We start from the raw sequence: 22,793 nt of genomic DNA on the forward strand, positions 1-22,793 counted from the left end.
AGTCCTGCATCGGGTTTCCTGTGGGGAGCCTGCTTTTCCCTCTGTCTGTGTCTGCCTCTCTGTATCTCTCATGAGTAAATAAATAAAAACTTAAAAAACAATAAAAAAATAAGCTTCTTAAAATTTTTTAACTTTAAGGAAAACCTAGGTACAGATGGTACTATGCTATTCTTTCTCTGAAAGAAAATGAAAAGCATTACCTAGGAAGCAAAAGTGCCTAGTGATACAAGGGAAAGTTGCCAAAAAGCCTGCCTTTTTGGGTTTTTTCATACCCAGTTAGTTGCATACTACTGAACCAGCCAAACTGGCTACTTGAGAAGAAATATCTCAAAAGCTGGAGTGTCTAGAGACTGTAGTTAGATTCCAAGCATGCATGACTATCTGTGTACCAGGCTAAGAGGTTGGTATTTTGTGGTCCAGCACAAGGCAAGGCTGGAATGAGGATGCCAGCAAGGATGAAATGAGTAACAGATAGGATAGAGGTCCAAAACGTGTCCCTGGTTAGAACCAGTAACACTAGTGTTGGGATCATAAAAATGAAAAACAGTGTGGAGCTTGGGGAAGTGATTAGAATAGCTGTGACTGCAGGGCCTCATGGCTCTAAGATTCTTGAGTCCCTCTCCCTGTTACAGGAAGAGCTGCCCAGGTATCTAGATGGAGTCAGCCTGGGAGGGAGGCCACGTTCGTTCGTTCGTTCATTCATTCATTCATTCATTCATCCGATTTTACTTATTTATTAGAGCATGAGTTGGGGGTTAGGGGTAGAGGGAGAGAGAGAAACAGACTCCTTGCTGAGCAGGATGCCCAGTGTGAGACTCAATCCCAGGACCCTGGGATCATGGCCTGAACCGAAGTCAGACACTTAACTGAGCCACCTAGGCGCCCCTGGGAGACCACCTTCAAAGGGTAAAGGATAATTCATACCTGGTAGCCAAGAGCAATCATTCAGACCATGACATCATAGGAATTTCCTGGAATCTACAGGAAAAATTTTTTTTTTTTTTTTTTTTTTAGGAAAAATTATATATACATATACTGATCATATATATATATATATATATAGATAGATAGATTTTAGACGAATAGTTTCTTCAGTTTTTTTTTTTTAACTTTCAGTATGAAATTAGGTGATAAGTTAGATATACAGTGATATATTTCCCTTATTCATGAGAGACACAGAGTGAGAGAGGCAGAGACACAGGCAGAGGGAGAAGCAGGCTCCATGCAGGGAGCCTGATGTGGGATTTGATCCTGGGACTCCGGGATCATGCCCTGAGCTGAAGGCAGACACTCAACCACTGAGCCACGTAGGCACCCCAATATATTTTCCTTAAATTATGACCGTTTTTGTTCACCAATGTTGAATAATATTGTGTAAATTTTTAAATCCTATAATTTGCCACTTTCTCCCCGTTAATCAGTTGGAGTAGAGCAAGGACTATTAATTTTTATTGGTATGTGATGTTCTTAGGATTATTAGGATGAGCATCATATTATAAGCTAAATATACTACCCTGAAAACTCAAAGCAAGCTTTCCAGCCACTTTCTACCTCTTGCAAAAGTGCCCCTGGTACCTTTCCTTTTTCTCGACTTCTTTAGGAGATCCTCTTTTATGCCATATTTTGTTGGCCATGAGTTGACTTATTTGTAAGTTTAACTAAAAGTCTGCCATCCTAGCTCTCTTCCATTGTCCTCTTCATTTAAAGAGATCTACTTGGAATCTTCTCACAACGGTACTTTGTCTCCTGCAGGAAGAAGGAGAGACGACCATCTTGCAGCTAGAAAAGGATTTGCGCACTCAGGTAGAACTGATGCGAAAACAGAAAAAGGAGAGAAGACAAGAACTGAAACTACTTCAAGAACAAGATCAAGAGCTGTGTGAAATTCTTTGCATGCCCCACTATGACATCGACAGCAACTCAGTTCCCAGCTTAGAAGAACTGAACCAGTTCAGACAACACGTGGCCACATTAAGGGAAACCAAGGTAAGTGTTTGCATTCATACTTCGGTTTTAACTTTCCTGTAGGTACTTGTAATCATTTTTTTTTTTTATAGGCATCTAGACGTGAGGAGTTTGTCAACATAAAGAGGCAGATCATACTGTGTATGGAAGAATTAGATCACACCCCAGACACAAGCTTTGAAAGAGATGTGGTGTGTGAAGATGAAGATGCCTTTTGTTTATCTCTTGAGAATATTGCAACACTACAGAAGTTGCTTCGGCAGGTAATGACTACTCACATTGTGGTCTGGGATCTCCAGTGTCCAGTGATTTGAAAAAAACTTGACAGTTTTTTCCTTCAGTCTTAAATAAGCACTATAAGTTAAAAGAATGAAGGAGGATAAAGATATTAAATGAGGGGCTGCCTGGGTGGCTCAGCAGTTGCGCATCTGCCTTCAGCTCTGGGGGTGATCCTGCAGTCCCAGGACGAGTCCCACATTGGGCTCCCTGCATGGAGCCTGCTTCTCCCTCTGCCTCTGCCTCTCTCTCTCTCTCTCTGTCTCATGAATAAATGAATAAAATCCTTAAAAAAAAAAAAAAAAAGATAGTAAATGATGCAACCTTTTTTTTTTTTTTTAACATTTATTTCTGGCTCTAAGAATATGAAATTGAAATTTCGGATGAAATAATATTAGTCATATGAATGAGCTTAGTGTTCATTTTTTTTTGTTTTTTAATGTTATTTATTCATGAGAGACAGAGGCAGAGACACAGGCAGAGGGAGAAACAGGCTCCATGCAGGGAGCCTGACTGGGACTCAATCCCGGGTCTCCAGGATCACGCCCCAGGCTGAAGGTGGCATTAAGCCACTGGGGCTGCCCAGTGTTGAATTTTTTTAATTAAAAATCTAAATCCTAATTCTTGGGGTTTGAGATCCTACCATAATGATAGCTATACAGTTTGTGTTCCAAGTCATGAAAACACACCTCTTCACAGTCTAGTAAAAGTGCTTTTCTGTGTGGGTCCAGACATTTCTTTGCAGGAAGCTACAGGGCTGGCTTTTGTGTTGCTATCTTTGCCATAATCATTGGCTCTCCTTGCTATAGCTGGAAATGAGAAAATCACAAAATGAAGCAGTGTGTGAGGGTCTGCGAGCTCAGATCCGAGAGCTCTGGGACAGGTTGCAAATACCTGCAGAAGAGAGAGAAGCTGTGGCCACGGTTATGACTGGATCAAAGGCCAAGGTCAAGAAAGCGGTAAGAAATCCAATGGGCAGAGGGTCAGCAGTCGCAACTAGTGTCACGTGTATTGTCTTTACCAGCGTCTGCCTCAAGTGAGCCTGTTTTTAAGGCAAGCATTAGACCAGGGTGGCCGTAGCCAGCTTATCTTCTCTCCTTTGTGTACATTTCTTAGGTTTCTGGCTCCCATGGTATCAGTGTTATAAAAAGTGTCTGTTGGGGCACCTGAGTGGCTCAGTGGGTTGAGCACCTGACTCATGATTTCTCTTCAGGTCATGATCTCAGGTCATGAGATCGAGCCCCAGGCCCAGCACGGAGCCTGCCTGAGGTTCTCTCCCTTACCCTCTGCCATTTCCCTGCTCTCATGCTTGCTCTCCCCACCCTCCACCTCCAAAAAACTGTTGATTTAACTCTAGCTTTGTGTTACAATTTTATTTGGGGTGTGGGGCATGGACTTTTGAACTTTTGCCTTCCTATGTGAAAGCAAATGTATGGCAAGCACCTTTACTAAGTCTCTATGTTACAGCTGCAATTGGAAGTGGATAGGTTGGAAGAACTGAAGATGCAAAACATGAAGAAAGTGATTGAGGCAATTCGAGTGGAGCTGGCTCAGTACTGGGACCAGTGTTTCTACAGCCAGGAGCAGAGACAAGCTTTTGCCCCTTACTATGATGGTTTGTACAAACACAGTGATTTTTTTTTTTTTTTAAGATTTTATTTATTTATTCATGAGAGACACAGAGAGAGAGGCAGAGAGAGAAGCAGGCTCCATGCAGGGAGCCCAACGTGGGACTCGATCCCGAGTCTCTAGGATCAGGCCGTGGGCTGAAGGTGGTGCTAAACTGCTCAGCCACCCGGGCTGCCCAAAACACAGTGCTCTTGTTGTGGCCTCCTCACTTGTCTTTATGAAGGCAGCCATTCACCAGCACGTATTTTCCTTACTGAACAGATAGAGCCACCTTTTCAAGCCTTTTAGCATAAACTGCCATTCCTGTATAATTAACATTTGCAGATGCTGCTAGCAAAGGGTCTCTTGATTTCTGATATAGTAAATCACCACAGTCTGTAGTTGTGAGGCTCGTCTATCAGGTGCTTACTCTATGCCAGGCTCAGTGAATCCTCATGGCAAGAGGTGAGGACATGAAGGTACATAAATGTTCAGCAACTTAACCCAGAGGGATGTAGCAAGTAAATAGCAAAGCCCACATCTGAGCCCATGGAGTTCATTCCCAGGAGCTAAACGGAATTCTGGTCTGGCCTGAACTGAGTATAAAGATGAGATTGTCTACTAAATTTTTAGACATTTTCTGTGAGCAGGATGGAAAGAAAGAATATGAAGGAGACCTAGAACAAGGTCAGAGATGCCCTAAAGCTTTGAGAGTCTTAGCCCATACCTTAGCCCTTAGTGCCCCTTCCCCACATTGATCATGTGATAGGGCTGGCTTTATCATCTGCAGTCTATACTTACTGCATGTGTCACTTTTACTATAAGGAAGAAGGAAGTTGAAATGAGGGACTAGTAAATTGGGCTACTAAACGCTAGAATTTTTGTAAACTACCGGGTCTGTATCTCGCAGAGGACTACACGGAAAATCTGCTCCAGCTCCATGATGCTGAGATTGTGCGGTTAAAAAACTACTATGAGGTCCACAAAGAACTCTTTGAAGGTGTCCAGAAGTGGGAAGAAAGCTGGAGGCTTTTCTTGGAGTTTGAGGTACCACCCCAGCTTCTGTTTCCATGGAGTCCATAATCAGTTGTTAAGGCCTAGCCTGCACGGAGCCAGGGTGCATTCTCCTTTGCTCTCTGCCAGGGTTCTCACACCCTGTCTTTATCACGAAGTCTCTGAATTACCACTAACTCCTCTGTATTTGTGAAGCTTGTACGTGGGACACAGAATACCATCAGTGCCTTCAGGAAAGTAGCATTCCTTGCATGTAGGAAGTCCAGGGCAGGTATGGCTGTTTGACAGCCAGGGGTGCCCCAGGCTTCTCCAGCCCATGCATGGCTCCCCACCCACTGAGAGGTGAACATTATCCTCAGGTCCACGGTGACTTTAGAACTCTTACTGTTGCACTTTGAGTATTGACCCTCCAGCCCCTCTGAGGGCTCTTCCAGCACCTCTGCCTGCACACCAGCTGCTGCTGAGGCTGGGGGAGCTGCTACCACAGATAAATTCAGGTTCTCCGTACCAAGGAAGGAGATAGTGAATGTTGGGGCAGGTAGTTCGTAATATGCTTACATTCCAACTTCGTGGTCTTCTTAGAAAGTTGCCTTTCTAAGTGTTAGGGCACATTTCTATAGTCTGAATTCCATTTTTTCTGACAGACTTGGTACTCATAGCTTCCCTCTGAACTTTTCAGAGCTAGGGGCTGGGTCTTGGATAAGCCAGACGAGACTTGTAGGGGAGAAGAAACTCACTCTGAGCTTGAAGAGGCCGTTAGAGAATCAGTCAATCCCTTCAAAGTCACAGGCTAGAAACTAGGATTCAAATGGAGAGAGCTGTATGAGGTCTTACAGCTGCTTGAGAACAGATATTCTAGCCCTCAGCTACTCCTTAACTTGTGGTTGAAAGCAAGAAGGAAGGGTCTCATTGACATGCCAGTATTTAGGGAAAAATCAGAAACAAATTGCCATCCCCTTCAGTTAGTGTTTATAGGCATTCACCAATCAAGCGGTCTTGATGGGAAACAATTTCTTCATAGGCTTTGCCTCCAAATTGTCAAGATTGTTTCTGGTTTTCTGATGATCTGCTCTGCTTTTTGAGTGTGTAAACCTAATTTATATATACAAATTACAGGCTTAAATACCGTTGTGATACACTGTATACACGATACAGTAACAAGAAGTGGAAAAGAAGCCTAACACTTTACATTTTTACTTGCCCATTTTGTGAGTGTTGATTTCATAAAAACCAGATTATCAGCCTCTTAACTGGGCACATTTAAGCTGCATTGTCAATATGCCAGGAGTGAGTGGGCAAGTAGGGGTGCCACCCTAAGCCCTCCTGAGTGTAGACCTCTCCCTTGTCCCTCCACATGTCTCATTCCCTATAACTGACAGTCATCTTTGACATTAGAACCAAGGGAGGGAACCAATGACATTGTGCATTACACGTTAAAGCGTATATTATTTATTTTTTTTAAGGATTTTACTTATTTATTTGAGAGAGAAGGAGAGAGCATAAGCCAGGGGGAGAGGGAGAGGGAGAAGCAGCAGCCGCCACAGACTCCCTGCTAGCAGGGAGCCTGACGAGGGTCTCGATTCAGGAACCCTGTGATCATGACCTGAGCTAAAAGCAGACGGTTAACTGATTGAACCACCCAGGCACTTCCTATCATACTTTTAGATTAAAAAGGAAACAGTACTTTTCCTACATGCCATTGGATGATCTTGCATATGCCTATAGTACTCACACCCCACTCTCTTCTCTTAGAACACCACAGTTTCTCATCGCTGACAATGGATGGGAACGTAAAACTGAGAGTCTCCTTAATATGTGTTAGTTTGACAACAGGGAATCTTAGCAGAAGTAACTAGTCTGACTCTCTCAGGGCTTACTCTAATTAAAAGGTATTTTTCACAGAGAAAGGCTTCAGATCCAAGTCGATTTACAAACCGTGGAGGAAATCTTCTAAAAGAAGAAAAGCAACGAGCCAAGCTTCAAAAAACACTTCCTAAGGTAATAACTGCCGCTGAGAGTTTTTGGTGCTTGGCTACAAAATACCTTTTTGTATATCCTTTGCTTTGAATTGTCTTGCCCCAGAACGGTCTTCTCTTCCAGTGCTTAGGCGAGGGTGGTAAGTATATACCGAGCCTTCCTGGTGTAAGCCTTGAATATCACGGTTTATTGGCTTTTTATGGCTGCCATAGCAAAGTGCCACAGCCTGGATTGCTTAAACAACAGAAATTTATTTTTTCACAATCCTGGAGGCTAGAAGTCTGAGATCAACTATCAATATGGTTGGTTTCTTCTGAGGCCTCTTCGACTTGTGGATGATTTGCCTTCTCCCTGTATCTTCATATGGCTTTTTTTTTTTTTTTTTTAATTTATTCATGAGAAACACAAAGAGGCAGAGACATAGGCAGAGGGAGAAGCAGGGAACCTGATGTGAGACTCAATCCCAGGACTCTGGGCCTAGGCCCTGAGCCAAAGGCAGATGCTTAACTGCTGAGTCACCCAGGCATCCCAACATGACCTTTCTTCTCTATGTATCTATGTCCATATTTTCTCTTAAGGTCACCAGTCATGTTGGATTAGGACCCACCCAAATGATCTTATTTTTTTTCCCCAAATGACTTCATTTTAACTTCATTACATGTATGTCCAAAAAAGCCACATTCTGAGGTACTGGGGGTGGTAGGGGCTTAAACATGAATTTGAGGAGGGTACAATTCAGCCCATAACACAGGCAAGCTTTTGAAAAAGTGCTGTGAGCTTCATTATGTTTTTTTGTTGTTGTTGTTGTTGTTTTAAGATTTTATCAGAGAGAGAGAGTGCACGGGGGGATGGGAGAAGGGAGAGGGACAAGCAGACTCCTCACTGAGCAGGGAGCCTGACACAGGGCCCAATCCCAAGACCCAGAGATCATGACCCAAGCCGAAGGCAGGTACCAGCTAACTGAGGCACCCAGGCACTCCTCCTGTTGTCTATTTTTATAATAATTGTTAGCATTTATTGAATTAAGTACCAGATACTATTGCAGAATATTTTCCATTTATTTATTCATTTAGTTGTCACAGCATCCTTATGGAATTGGTATCATTTCCATTTTTGTAGATGAGGAAATGGAGGCCCTGAGAACTTAAGTAACTTGCTCACCTTTTCATAGTCAATAAGCAGTAGATCAGGTCGGAACCCGGATAGTGGTGCTCTTAACATACACTGCCTATTTCATGCTGCTCATCTTCCCCAGTGCTGCCTCCAGCTTTAGGTGCCAAAACCCGAGTTAGACTATGGGTTCTTGCCCTTTCCCACCTTCATGTGTTATGAATAAACTATCCCTAGGCTTTGCCTCCTGGTCACTCTGACCTCTACTCATGTGGGTCTAGCAACCTGAAGTTCGTTTGGCTCATGGTGCTCTGGGGCGGCGTCTTCCTTTGGGAGAATCATTTCATTCAGGCTTTATATTTATATCAAAGAGTTGAAATAATTAGCATGTCCTTGTCTGTGGTCTCAGTTGGAAGAGGAGTTGAAGGCACGGATTGAAACATGGGAACAGGAGCATTCGAAGGCATTTGTGGTGAATGGACAGAAATTCATGGAGTATGTGATGGAACAATGGGAGATGCATCGACTGGAGAAGGAACGAGCCAAGCAAGAAAGAGTGAGTGAGCACAGTGTGGGACGAGGGGACAGTGGGATGTGAACAGCCCAGGGTCTCTGTCATGGGTGTGGGGTGGCTGAAGACGTAGCCCCGGGTATAGGGACTTGGCACTAGATTTCTGGCCCTGTTTTGTCCCATCTCACACTTGTTCCCTTCCTGAGATTTATCACTATTGCCTCTGACTTTGACACACAGCAACTCAAGAACAAGAAGCAGACAGAGACAGAGATGCTCTATGGCAGTATTCCCCGAACCCCCAACAAGCGGCAAGGCCTGACACCTAACAGGCCTGGCAAAGTGCGTAAGGTAAACGTGAGGCTATGAACCGCTGTTTATGGGGGGTGTTGCTGAGGCTAGGACTCTTGGCCACATTTTGGCTTCTGCCCAACAGATGAGAAAGGGTTTCTTAGACCTTCTGGGTTGGATTCACCTAAAAGTATGAATGGAAGACTATACCGTACCCCCAGTAGCATTCAAAGGTTCATCCTGGAATTCCAACAAGTGACCATGGTATTCTGTGAAAGACTTTCTTGTTTAGAAAATGGAATATTCAGCACTCCTTAATCTCTAGAGCAGGAGCTTGGGGAGGATTTTTTAAACTTTTCTTAGATAAATGGAATAAAGCATTACTTCCCTTCTCTTTCCTCAGCTTAATATTTTATAACCTATAGCTTAAAAATCACCTCAGGGGTACCCAGCTGGCCCAGCTGGCTCGGTCAGTAGAACATGTGACTCTTGATCTCAGGGCTGAGAGTTCAAGCCCCACGTTAGAGGTAGAGTTTACTTTAAAAAAAAATTGCCTAAAATAAACTCCAAGAGGATCATTGAAAATATCTGGTGTTTTCCCTGGTTTTAAAAAGTTATTTTTTAAGATTTTATTTATTCATTTATGAGAGAGACAGAGGGAGAGGGAGAAGCAGGGCCCTTGCAAGTAGCCCGATGGGGCACTCGATCTTGGGACTCTGGGATCATGCCCTGAGCTGAAGGCAGATGTTCAACTGCTGAGCCACCCAGGCGCCCCTAAAAAGGCTTTAAAATAATGTATTTTTACAAACTAGAGATCACATATAATTTGTCTTTTCCCTACCTGGTATTGGTTGTGATTTTTTTTTTTTTTCATAGCATTAAATTGTCTTCAAACACACACTCATTATTAGCTGTCCATTCTGTCCTTATCATTTATTAAACCAGCTCCCTATCATTATTACATTGTATTTTTTAGATTTTACTTAAGATTTATCTATCATAGAGAGTGTGTGCCCATGCTTTTGATCACAACCTGAGCTGAAATCAAGAGTCAGAGACACTCCACTGACCGAGCCATCTAGGTGTCCCTACCTAGAGTTTTTTTTTTTTTAATTTAGTTTTATTGAGTAAAATTGGCACATAAAGTGTATGCTTTAATAAGTTTTGACATATGTATACATTCTGAAACCATCATGAAACCATCACCACAGTCAAGACTGTGAACACAGCTATTGCACGCAGTTTCTTCTTGCCACTATGTGTTCCCTTACTCTCCCACAGTCCCTGGCAGCCACGGATTTGCTCTGTCACTACTAATTAGTTTGCATTTTCTAACATTTTATATAAATGCAGTTATACAGAATGTATTCTTTTTTTAGTTTAGCTTCTTTCATTTAGCATGGTTTTTGTGAAATTTACCTATGTTGTTGCATATTTAATAGGTCACTCCTTTTTATTGGGGAGCAGTATTCCCTTCCATGACTCAACCACAATTTGCTTGTGCCTATGCATGGACACTTGGCTTGTTTGTGGTGTTTGGGCTATATTTATATACAGGTCTTTGTATGGATGTCTGCTTTCATTTCTCTTGGGTAAATCCCTAAATATGATAGATACAGAAACAAAAAAGCTGTACCATTTTATAGTTCAATCCAGATAGAAATTGGCTTTGAACACTTACCATAGGTGTCCTCAAAGCTCTTAACCATGGAAACCTATCTTAGACTCTTCCCTAATATTCCTTTCTCTGTAGTGTGGTGTAGGGATGGGCTGCTGAGCATGTTATCACACCTCCGTAATCTCTGTTCTTCTTAGCTAAACACTACTACCATGTCCAATGCTACAGCCAACAGCAGCATCCGGCCTGCCTTTGGGGGGACAGTCTACCGTTCCCCTGTGTCTCGACTTCCACCTTCTGGCAGCAAGGTTAGTATGCTCTGTGTACAAGGACATCCCCAACACAGCTCCAGCCCATTTATCCAGGTGTCCCACCTGTTGGTTCCAATTTCTAAGATCCCTGGAGTCTGTTTTCATTGAGATGCTGAGAGTGAGCTAGCTTACCTGAGAGGAAAAAAAAAAAACAGAATGGTCATTCTGAACCCCATTAGTATCATGGGAATCACTGGGATGTGATTCTGTGGGCTTAGTTCAAAGCCTAGTCTTCAGCTGCTGCTGAGTGTTGGCCTAGTGTGTGGGTTCCAGTCCAGCGACACGACTGCTAGACAGAGTTGGGGTACTCTCACATAAGGAGAGGTGGGGAATATGTGCTAAATGTGTCTTTCAGGTATTTTACAGACTATGCTCAAAAGAAGAGTTCTGTGGGATGCCTGGGTGGCTCAGTGGTTGAGTCTCTGCCTTCAGCTCAAGGCGTGATCTCGGAGTCACATCGGGCTCCTTGCATGGAGCCTGCTTTTCTTTCCTGTTTCTGCCTCTCTCTGTGTCTCTCATGAATAAATTTTAAAAATCTAAAAAAATTAAAAAAAAAAAAGAATTCTGCAAATCATTAAGAATTCTTTTTTTTTTTTTTTTAACCAAAAGTAGAAGATTTACAGACCCATGAATAATGTAACGATAGTATCAGCCTTTGGCCATTTGCACATGTGCATGCACGTGTTTGTGGTCATTATAAGTATGATGGACAGATTTCTCTTTTCCCTCTAGCCAATCATCACTTCCACTTGTTTGGGGAAAAAAACACCCCAGGCTGGCAGGAACGGAGCCAACAAGGAGAACCTGGAGCTCAATGGCAGCATCCTGAGCGGTGGGTACCCCGCCTTGGCTCCCCTCCAGCGCAACTTCAGCATTAATTCTGTTGCCAGCACCTATTCTGAGTTTGCGGTAATTCACCTTTTCCTAATATCTACCAGTCTCTGGGGAGCACACAGTTGGGGCAGAGTGGGTATTTTCCCAAGGGCACCCAGGCTGTTAGGACAGTTCTTTGGAGGCTGAAAATCCCTTTCTTGTCTTGACCATGGCATGGGGTGGGGTGGCTTAAGGGAATACTTAAGAAGGAAGTTGGCAGCAGCAACTTGACATTTAACCTGGATCCTTCTGCCTAAGAAATACCATTCCCTGGCTGCAGGAGGTGACCCTCTGATCACTGGCCTGGTGCTCTCTTGGTGGAGTTCTTGGTAATTGTCGTAATTCTTTGTTCTTAGAAGGATCCATCCCTCTCTGACAGCTCCACTGTTGGGCTTCAGGTCTGTATGGCAACCCCTGCATGTCCCATGTCCATTTTCTAAACTGATCTGTCACGTCTGCTGGCTTAATTCCCGTCTGGGCAAGGGGCTACACTAACCAATAATCTCAGCTGTACTCTCATAGAGCGTTTTTTGTTTTTTGTTTTTTTTTTTTTTTTTTTACAAAGGAAGCAGGAATTCCTAATGTAGGCCTTAAAAATACTTTGACTCAAGTTCCAACAGCCTAACCTGCTGACTAACAAGAGCACTTGTTCAGACTTGAATTGGATTCTCAGCCCTACATAAAGTCAGGCAAAGTTTTTTTTTTTTTTTTTTTTATCACGTATTTCAAACTAGAAGACCTTCTCCCTCCCTAATTGTGATACCAGCGGCCTCCAATGTGCTGGAAAGGAGAGGCACCATCATGGGAGGGGAGCCCCAGCTGTGTGCTGCCTATCATGAGGTTCTTGGCCTGTGTGCTGATTATTTCCTGGAGTATATGCTTTACTAACCCCTTGGGGCTGAACTGATAACTTCCTGTCTCCTGTGAGCTCACTGATGCTCGTTTCCTTGCCTCTACCTATTTATACTACATTGAGCTGCTAAAGCATACGTGTGCAGCGCTGAAAGAGGTTTTTCCAGGCACTCCTCTTTCCTAGTAACCTGCTCTGTCTTTACTAACACTTAATTGCAGTGCCCCTTCCCTAACTCCCTCAGCCTCTTCCCGTTGAGAGGCAAGACTGCTCCTCACCCATGGGGGGGTCATGGCCTTGAAGCCATCCTGCCAACTCTCGTTGCTGCAGTGATGGAGACTAGGGCACTTGCCCAAGACTAGAACTTATTTTGAACGTTGAAACTAGCTTTATGTTACAGCACTTTTTTCTTCAAATTACATGATTGGTATGCTTTTATTTAGAGAAGTGAATGTTGCTCTGGCTAGCTGACTGCTGGGCAGAGGGTCCCATGTTCTTTTGCTTGCTTGCTGAGCCAAACCCCAAGTGGATGATGATATGGGGCTTAACTGTACCTGCTTATCTTTATGGCAAGACCTAGGGAGGGGAGGTTCATCTGGTTTTGGTTGCAGGCAGCACGAAAGCCAGTAGCCTAACCTCTACTAACGTCTTTCTGTCTCTCTCTAATGGTCATGCATGCTTTACCTTCTTCTATTCCATGTGCTCCAGCATGAGATCAAATCACCAGCAGGTTACAAGGCCCTCAGCCCCAGGGATTGGTAGATAAATGGTCTGGCCCCTTGCTTTATAAAGGGCTCAAAAGACCAAAGGTTGTTGCCTGCCTAGCTTGACAACTCAAGAGAGTTGTGAAATGTAAGGGATTTCTCTTCTGTGAAGTTGTAACAGAATGCACTGGCTAAGGAAAGGGGTCCTAGAGTCCATGTGCACAGACTTAAATCTATCACTAATAGAATGGTGCTCAAAGTCTCTCATCTTGTGTTTCTAACAAAACCTGTGCTGGAGAGGGACCTTGGTCTCAGACAAACAGCCCTCAGGGGACTTTGTGCTGACACTTAACCCATGCTTACAAGGGTGGGGCATGCAGGAGAGGGACAGTATTCCCACTGACATTATTTATTTTTCAACAGCGAGAACTTTCAAAGGCTTCCAAATCTGATGCTACTTCTCGAATCCTCAATTCGACCAACATCCAGTCCTGAGAAGTCACCCAGCTTGGCTTCCTGTGCCTAGACTAGATCTAATTATACAGAGGTGGCTTGATTTTTATTGAGTTTAGGTGTGCTTAAAAATCTAGACAGGTTCCACTACCATGGGCCTAACTTTCAGAAGTGAATGAGTGTTAGAGATGAAAGTCCATCATAGGCTTCACGGGTCTTCAAAAACTTGATTTTGTTTTGACCCAAGAAATAACATTAAAACCTAGTTTATAGCTGTAAGTGCAAATTTTAGCAGATGGAACCTAGTTCTCTCTCTACCCCATAATTCTACTTGCTGAAGCACGATCAAGGGCTTTTGTTACATTTTCACCACTGTGTAGGAAAATGATTTTGCCCATCCTCAGGGTATGGGATGTGAAGTAACGTTGGCTTGTTGTACACTTATAATTGGTAATTAACATCTTTTTTGCTTAGGGATGTTCATTTAATGTGATAGCTATGATAGCTTTGCTCTCTCACCTGAGCTCTGTCTCCACCACACAGGATAGCCTTCCTCCTGATGAGGATGTGTAGGTGTCAGAAGTTGAGATGGCTTGACCTACTGCCAAAGAGGTGACAGGGAGGCTAGAAGCTCCTTTGTTAAATTGTGTACAGTTCTGTTATAGAGTGCAATGCCCTTTGTGGGGATGTGTGTACAAACACACATGCTTGTCTGAACTGTTCCTTGAGTGTTCCCCCCCATCCCTGTGCCCACTGTGCTGGACTGCATCTACCCCCTGCAGGTGGCAGCCAAGTTGGGAGGCTGTTGGGTTGGGCCATTTCTGTCCTGGAGACCTGAACTTTGCACATATCAGTACTGGGGAGTTGCTCCTGCTACAGCATCCACATCTTCACTTTCCTTATCGATCACTACTCTCCCCAAAGCACTATTTATTCTTACTCTGTCTGTCTGTGCCAGTACTACTGTCAGCACAGCCAGTGGTTCTCAAGAGCTTACCAGCATGGGTTTGGTCAGAATCAGCCATGCTGTTTATACATGTCCTGTTTTTAAAAATATAAATATATTCTTAAAAATAATTAAAGTGTATACTTACCTTTCAAAAGAATTCATTGTGGTATGATGAGTTTTCCCCCCCAATCACTTTTTGGTTGGTTTGGTCTGTGGAAAATAGAAAAGACTAAAAGAACATAGAAGAAATTTTTAGGAGTATGATTTTTATATTCTTCCATGCATTTATTTCTAAATTTAAAATATTTATTTTGAGAAAAGTATGAGAGAAATAAAAAGTCCAACTCCTGATATATAAAGGCGCTGAAGTAATCCTAGGAAATTTCTGGTTGCATTGGTATCTGTCTTTAATAGGATTAGCTTTTAAAAACCTTTTGGGGGGATCCCTGGGTGGCGCAGCGGTTTAGCGCCTGCCTTTGGCCCAGGGCGCAATCCTGGAGACCCGGGATCGAATCCCACATCGGGCTCCCGGTGCATGGAGCCTGCTTCTCCCTCTGCCTGTGTCTCTGCCTCTCTCTCTCTCTCTCTCTCTGTGACTATCATAAATAAATAAAAAAATAAATAAAAAAAAAAAAAAAAAAATAAAAATAAATAAAAACCTTTTGGTTTTTAAACAGCCTTTATTATTATTATTAGTTTTTTTAGAAAATAAACACATTTAAAGTGGTATACTTGGATAAATTTTGGCAGAGTATATACACTTGTGAAACACACAATCAAGTCCTGTTACCTTGATTTTTTTAAAGGTCTTCTCCCAGTCTGTGGCTTCTCTTCATTTTTTTAACGGTGTCTCTGAAGAACAGAGATTTAATTTTGATGAACTCTGCTTTTCTTTGTATGATTTTTTTTTTTTTTTTTTTTATTCATAGAGACAGAGAGAGGCAGACACACAAGCAGGCACCATACAGAGAGCCTGACGTGGGACTCAATCCCAGGTCTCCAGAATCACACCCTGGGCTGCAGGCGGCGGTTTACCCCTGCGCCACCCGGGCTGCCCTGTTTTTCTTTGAATTGTGCTTTTGTTGTTCTAAGAAATCATTACCTAACCCAAGAGATAAGTTTTCTAGAAATTTAAAATTTATTTTTATGCAAAAAGGTTTTGGGTTTATGCCTGTGATCCATTTTGACTGTATCTATGGGTACGGGTCCAGGCATGACTTTAAGTTCATTTTCTTTGCACACAGATACTGAGTTGTCTAGCAACATTAGTTGAAAAGGCTGTTCTTTCTCCACTCCATTGCTTTTGTACCTTTGTTAAAAATCAAAGATGATTTACATCCATTTGTCCTATGTGGTCTTGATTATTGACGATTTACTATTAATTCTTGGTTAACACCTGATTTCAATTTTATAACTTTTTTTTTTTTTTTTTAATCATTTAAGTAGGCTCACCCTGTGTGGGGTTTGAACTCAGGACCCCTGAGTTGCATGTTCTACCTACTGAGCCAGCTAGCCATTTATACTTTAAAAGTTACTTTGGCTGTTCTAGGTCCTTTGCATTTTCTTTATTTGAGAGAGAACATGAACAGGGGAAGGGGCAGAGGGAGAAGCAGACTCTCCGCTTAGCTTAGCAGGGAGCCCAATGCTGCTGGATGCCAGGCTCTATCCCAGGACCCCAGGATTATGACTCCAGCCGAAGGCAGAGGCTTCACCAACTAAGCCACCCAGGTGCCCAGTCCTTTGTATCTTCATGTGAATTTCAGAATTAGCTTGCCAGTTTCTACAGAAAATCTACGATTATTGAATCTATAGATTATAATCTTTTTTTTTTTTTTGCCAGTATTTTATAGGTCCACGTATACAGATCTTTTGTACATCTTTGCCAGATTTGTTTTGTTTCAAGATTTTATTTGACTGAAGGAGCACAGTAAGGGGAGCAGCAGGCAGAAGCAACAGCAGGCTCCCCACTGAGCAGGGAGCCTGATGTGGGGCTCTATCCCAGGACCCTGGGACAGTGACCTGAGCCAAAGGCAGACACTTAACTGACTGAGCCACTCACTCATGGGCCCTCTTAGGAATAAATCTGACAAAGTCTTTATTTTATTTTTTTTTAAGATTTTATTTATTCGTAAGAGATCCAGAGAAGCAGGCTCCCTGTAGGGAGCCCGATGTGAGACTTGATCCCGGGACTCCAGGATCATGTACTGAGCTGAAGGGAGGCACCCAACCACTGAGCCACCCAGCCATCCCAAAAATAAAGGATCTGTTCTTGAAAAGACTTAATGGCACACATGTCTGACAAAGGCTTTAAAACCATGGCCTTACAGGTACTTAAAGAGCTAAAGGTGTGGAGAAATTCAAGAAAACGTGTGAACAAAACAATTATCATTAAGGAGGTGGAAAACCTGAAAAGAAACCAAAAAACTTCTGGAGCTGTGAAGTCCAATAACTCAGAAGTTCAGAGGGCTTCAGAGGCAGATTTGAGCAGACAGAGGAAAGAATCAGATACTGAAGAAAAGACAGTGGGGGTTACTGAGGCTGAGAAATAGGAAAAAAAAAAAATGCGCAAAAGTGAACAGAGCCTAATAGGCCTCCAGGACATCATAACCAGGACCAATAAGGAACATCATGGGAGACCCGGAAAGAGGAGAGAGAAAGGGGCAAAGAGTATTTGAAGAAGTAATGGAGGAAGGGGCACCTGGGTGGCTCAGTCAGTGAAATGCCTACCTTGGGCTCAGGTCATGATCAGTCCCAGGATCGAGTCTCGCATTGGGCCCCTTGCTAAGTGCAGAGTTTGCTTCTCCTTCTGCCCCTCACCTAGCTCATTCTCTACCTCAAAATATTTTTTAAAAAAATTTGCTCAAAAAAATGTAAAAACACTAATTCCAAGGGATACACGCACCCCTGCGTATAAGCAGCATTATTTACAATAGCCAATTATGGAAACAGCCCAAGTCTCCATCAAATTTCACTCATGTGGAATTTAAAAAAAGCAAAAGAGGGCAGCCCGGGTGGCTCAGCGGTTTAGTGCCACCTTCAGCCTAGGGCCTGACCCTGGAGACCCGGGATTGAGTCCCACGTCGGGCTCCCAGCATGGGGCCTGCTTCTCCCTCTGCCTGTGTCTCTGCCTCTCTGTATCATGAACAAATAAATCTTTAAAAATAAAGAGCAAAATGTAAAAGCGAGAGAGAATTGAATCATCACAAGGCATCCTCAACAAGATTAATTAACTTGAAGCCAGCCATATGGAGAAATGACCTAGATAAAGGTAAATACATAGGCAATTATAAAAGGTCATATTGTACAATTAGCCTGTAACTACTTTTTGCTGTGTGATTTAAGAGACTAATGCAAAGAAAACAACTATTAATGTAAAAGGTAGTTTCACTACCTTTGGTTTGTAACTTGTTTTCTACATGACTTGGGAAACTAATGCATTGTTCTGGGGCACACATTGTATAAAGATGTAATTATAGTGCAGCCCGGGTGGCTCAGCAGTTGGGCATCTGCCTTCAACTCCGTGCATGATCACAGGGTCTGGGATCAAGCCCCGCATCAGGCTTCCTGCATGGAGCCTGCTTCTCCCTCTGCCTGTGTCTCTGCCTCTTTCTGTGTCTCTCATGAATAAAATCTTAAAAAAAAAAAAAAAAAAGAAAAATTCCTAGAAACAGAAAAACTATGGAGACTGAATCACAAAGAAAGATTCGTATTATATCAGTAATCAAAAATCACCTGACAAAAGCCCAGGACCTGAAGGCTTCACTGGTGAATTCTACGAAACATTTAAACATCTTTAATTTTTTTTTTTTTTAATTTTTATTTACTTATGATAGTCACACAGAGAGAGAGAGAGGCAGAGACACAGGCAGAGGGAGAAGCAGGCTCCATGCACTGGGAGCCCGACGTGGGATTCGATCCCGGGTCTCCAGGATCGCGCCCTGGGCCAAAGGCAGGCACCAAACCGCTGCACCACCCAGGGATCCCAAACATCTTTAATTTTAAGATTATTTGAGAGAGAAAGCACTCGAGCAGGGGGACCGACCGAGGGGGAGGGAAAAGCAGGCTCCCTGCTGAACAGGAAGCTCAATCCCAGGACTTAGGGATCATGACAAGTCACAGGCAGATGCTTAACCTATGAGCCACAGATGCCTCTACCAAACATTTAAAGAACTACTACAATACTTCTCAAACTTTTCCAAAAAATTGAAGAGGGGGGAATGCTTCCTAACTTCTATGAAGCCAGACAAAGATATTACAAGATAACTACAGACTGATATCCCTTTTGAACATGGATGCAAAAATCCTCAGCAAACTAGAAGCAAATAGAATTGAGCAGCATTTCAAAAGGATTACACACATAGGGACACCTGGGTGGCTCAGTAATTGGGCCTCTGCCTTTGGCTTGGAGTGTGATCCTAGAGTCCCAGGATCGTGTCCCACATGGGGCTCCCTGCATGGAGCCTGCTTCTCACTTTGCCTAATTCTCTGCCTCTCTCTGTCTCTCATGAATAAATCTAAAAAATTACCATATCCAAGTGAGATTTATTCTTGGAATGTCAGAATGATAGAGGTAATTAATATACCACATGAACAAAATGAAAAAAAAAAACACCCACATAATGCAGAGAAATCATCTGACAAAATTTAAGACTGTTTCATTATAAAAAAAAAAACTCAATAAAATAGGAAAAGAAGGAAACTACTTCCACCTAATAAAAACTGTATATGAAAAATCCACAGCAAACATAATACTGATGAAAGACTGACTTTCCTCTAAGATCAGGAACAAGACAAGGATACCCACTTTTACCACTTCTACTTAACACAGTAGTGGAAGTTGTAGTCTGAGCCATTCGGCAATAAAAATAAAAGGCATCCAAAATGGAAGAAAAGTAAAACTGTCAGATATCTTTTTTTTTTTAAGATTATTTATTTATTTATTTGTTTATTTATTTATTTGAGACAGAGAGGCAGAGACACAGGAGGAGGGAGAAGCAGGCTCTATGCCAGGAGCCCAACGTGGGACTCGATCCAGGATCAGGCCCTGGGCCAAAGGCAGGCGCTGAACTGCTGAGCCACCCAGGGATCCCCAGATAATATCTTAATATATAGAAAATCCTGGAATCCACAAAGAAACTGTTGGAGTACATGAACTCAGCAAAGTAGCAGGATACAAAGTCAGTACACAAAAATCAAATGCATTTCTATATGCAAACAACAATCTGAAAAGGAAATTATAAAAACAATTATGTTTATAACAAAGAAAGAATAAAATACTTAGGAATTAACCAAGGAGGTGAAAGACCTGTACAATGAAAACTACAAAATGCTGCAAACAAAGATGACACAAATAAATGGAAATATATCCTATGTTCATGGATTGGAACAATATTATCAATACTACCCAAAGTGATCCATGATTCAATACAATCCCTACCAAATCCCAGTGACTTTATTGCAGAAATAGAAAAACCATCCTAAAATTGTTAAGCAATCTCAAGGGACCTCAAATAGCCAAAACATTCTTGAAAAAGAAAAACAAAACTAGAGGACTCACACTTCCTGATTTCAAAACCTACTACACCAAGCTTCAGTAATCGAAACAGTATGGAATGGGCATTAAGAACAGACTATAGGGATCCCTGGGTGGCGCAGCGGTTTGGCGCCTGCCTTTGGCCCAGGGCGCGATCCTGGAGACCCGGGATCGAGTCCCACGTCGGGCTCCCGGTGCATGGAGCCTGCTTCTCCCTCTGCCAGTGTCTCTGCGCCTCTCTCTCTCTCTCTGTGACTATCATAAATAAATAAAAATTAAAAAAAAAAAAAAAAAGACTATAGAGGGCAGCCCCAGTGGCCCAATGGCTTAGTGCCGCCTTCGGCCCGGGGTGTGATCCTGGAGACCTGGGATCAAGTCCCACATCAGGCTCCCTCTCTCTCCCTCTGCCTGTGTCTCTGCTTCTCTCTCTCTGTGTATGTCTCTCATGAATAAATAAAATCTTTGGGGAGGAAAAAAAAAAAAAAAAGACAGACTATAGACAGATGGAACAGAATAGAGAGCCCAGAGGTAAACTCTTGCATATATGGGTCAAATGATTTGTGACAAGGGTGTCAATACCATTCAATAGGAAAAGAACAGTCTTTTCAACAAATGGTGTGGGGGAAAACTGGATAATCACACCAAAAAGAACAAAGTTGGACCCTTACCTAATATCATATATGTAAACTAACTCAAAATGGATCAAGGACCCAAAACAAAACTCCTGGAAGAAAACAGGACAAAAGCCTTAGGATGACGTTGGATTTGGCAATGATTTCTTTAATAGGACACCGAAGGCACATGCAACAAAAGAAAAACAAGTTGGACTTGATGAAAATTAAGTTTTTGTTCTGTTTTGGCTTTTTACATTCAGAGACACTATCAACAGAATAAAAAGGCAATCCATGGGAGAAAATATTTCCAGATCATCTATCTGCTGAATTAATATCCAGAACACAGGGAACTCCTAAAACTCAACAACAGGGCAGCCCCGGTAGCGCAGCGGTTTAGCGCCGCCTGCAGCCCAGGGCGTGATCCTGGAGTCCTGGGATTGAGTCCCACATCGGGCTCCCTGCATGGTGCCTGCTTTTCCCTCTGCCTGTGTCTCTGCCTCTCTCTCTAGCTGTGTCTCTATGAATGAATAAATAAAGTCTTTAAAAAAATAAAAATAAAATAAAACTCAACAACAAAAACCAGATAACTCAATTCAAAAACAGCCAAAGGATTTGAACAGGCATTTTTCCAAAGATCTATGAATGGGCAATCAGCACATAAAAAGGCGCTTGACATCACTAATCATTAGGTAAATGCAAATCCATACCAAAATGAGATAGCACCTTACAACCATTAGATTAGGATGGTGATTATTGAGAAAAACAGAAAACAAGTGTTGGGGAAGGATGTGGGAAAATTGGAACCTTATACACTATTGTAGGAATTAAAAATGATACAGCCTCTGTGGAATACAGTATGTAGGCTCATTGAAAAATTAAAACTAGAATTACCATGAGCCAGAAATTCCACTTCTGAGTATATACCCAAAAGAACTGGAAACAGGGTCTCAAAGAAATATCTGCACTATGTTCACAGCAGCATTATTCACAGTAGCTAAAACATGGAAGCAATCCAGTGATGGGGGAACACAGGGATAGCTGAGGACAAAGCACAAGCCTGGGGCAGCACATTGACAAGTCCTTGAAACAGGCAGAGGGACATTACTCTATGGACTCAAATGCCTCAATGTTAATACTTTGCTAAGAGCAAAAGGCAATCTCAGCCTGACCCCCAGGATCCTCTAAGTCTAATTTAACATATAAAAATTCCTTTAGAAATTTCCTTTATCTTTACCCCCCAAGATACTTGTTGGCGATCATCCCCCAAGCATATGGCTGACGGATACACATCTGAAGGGTCTCATAACTCAGGTTTTATTAGATGGTAAAAGTGACCTTGCCCCAACAATAGCTAACCTCAAGGTCCTGGAAACTTTGCTTCCAAAATTCCTTAGAGAGTACCTATCCCCAAACCCCTCCCAACTCCCAGGGTAAATAATCAGCCACCCCCCACAGGCCTGGGGCAGCAGCTCTTCCTGTTCATGGGTCCTGTCCCAGTGCTTTAATAAAACCACCATTTTGCACCAAAGACGTCTCAAGAATTCTTTGTTGGTTGTTGGCTCCGGACCTCACCCCACCAAACCTCACCTGTATTTCAAAACTTCATCACATGCGTCCATCAACTGATGAGTGGATAAACAAAATGTGGCAAGTGTATGCAATGAATATTATTCAGGCCTGAAAAGGAAGGAAATTCTGCAATCTGCTATACAACATAGATGAACCTTGAGGACATCATGCTAAGTAACCAAGCTACTGACAAAAAGATAATATTTGACTCCACTTATATAAGGCACTCAGAGTAGTCAAAATCAGAAAGTTGGAAGGTATGACGCTGGTGGCCAGGGGGATTGGGGAGTTACTGTTTAACATGTAAAAAGTGGTTTGTTTGTTTGTTTTTATTTGACAGAGAGTGAGCAAGAGTACAAGCCAGGGCAGGTGGAATAGAGGGAGAGGGAGAAACAGGACCCCCGGTAGGCAGCCTGATGTGGGCTCGATCTCAGGATCATGACCTGAATTGATGGCACATGCTTCACCAACTGAACCACCCAGGTGCTCCTAACAGAAAGTTTTACAAGATGAATTCCCTTAAGATGCCTGGGTGGCTTAGCGGTTTAGCGCCTGCCTTCAGCCCAA

At 42.7% G+C, this 22,793-nt stretch overlaps 2 protein-coding genes across 16 annotated transcripts in view; one reads left to right on the top strand and one right to left on the bottom strand.

Moving 5' to 3' along the window:
• PRC1 (protein regulator of cytokinesis 1) overlaps positions 1 to 14,667 on the top strand; it is a 26,501-nt gene extending 11,834 nt beyond the window's left edge. For 5 of the 10 annotated variants that reach the window (XM_077872640.1, XM_077872687.1, XM_077872678.1 and 2 more), the window contains 12 exons: positions 1,753 to 1,986; positions 2,058 to 2,228; positions 3,051 to 3,200; positions 3,709 to 3,856; positions 4,760 to 4,896; positions 6,766 to 6,861; positions 8,360 to 8,506; positions 8,702 to 8,812; positions 10,568 to 10,678; positions 11,414 to 11,590; positions 11,911 to 11,952; positions 13,532 to 14,667. In XM_077872640.1, coding sequence (XP_077728766.1) covers positions 1,753 to 1,986; positions 2,058 to 2,228; positions 3,051 to 3,200; positions 3,709 to 3,856; positions 4,760 to 4,896; positions 6,766 to 6,861; positions 8,360 to 8,506; positions 8,702 to 8,812; positions 10,568 to 10,678; positions 11,414 to 11,590; positions 11,911 to 11,952; positions 13,532 to 13,603 — 1,596 coding nt within the window. In that variant the 3' untranslated portion in view covers positions 13,604 to 14,667. The remainder of the gene's footprint in view (positions 1 to 1,752; positions 1,987 to 2,057; positions 2,229 to 3,050; positions 3,201 to 3,708; positions 3,857 to 4,759; positions 4,897 to 6,765; positions 6,862 to 8,359; positions 8,507 to 8,701; positions 8,813 to 10,567; positions 10,679 to 11,413; positions 11,591 to 11,910; positions 11,953 to 13,531) is intronic. The other 5 variants (XM_077872648.1, XM_077872704.1, XM_077872655.1 and 2 more) reach the window with 5 other exon arrangements.
• Positions 3,755 to 22,793, bottom strand: part of RCCD1 (RCC1 domain containing 1) — a 25,878-nt gene continuing 6,839 nt past the window's right edge. For 2 of the 6 annotated variants that reach the window (XR_013365181.1, XR_013365180.1), the window contains 3 exons: positions 15,170 to 15,362; positions 14,656 to 14,941; positions 7,826 to 10,813 (listed from right to left, as the gene is read on the bottom strand). Coding sequence is in view for 4 of the 6 variants with exons in the window: in XM_077872826.1 (XP_077728952.1) it covers positions 14,669 to 14,739 (71 nt within the window). In the remaining 2 variants the exon portion in view is untranslated. Of the gene's footprint in view, positions 5,661 to 7,825; positions 10,814 to 14,655; positions 14,942 to 15,169; positions 15,363 to 22,793 lie in introns of those variants that run through there. The other 4 variants (XM_077872826.1, XM_077872846.1, XM_077872836.1 and 1 more) reach the window with 4 other exon arrangements.

The sequence above is a fragment of the Canis aureus genome, chromosome 2, assembly GCF_053574225.1.
Source record: "Canis aureus isolate CA01 chromosome 2, VMU_Caureus_v.1.0, whole genome shotgun sequence".
NCBI classification, from domain to species: domain Eukaryota; kingdom Metazoa; phylum Chordata; class Mammalia; order Carnivora; family Canidae; genus Canis; species Canis aureus.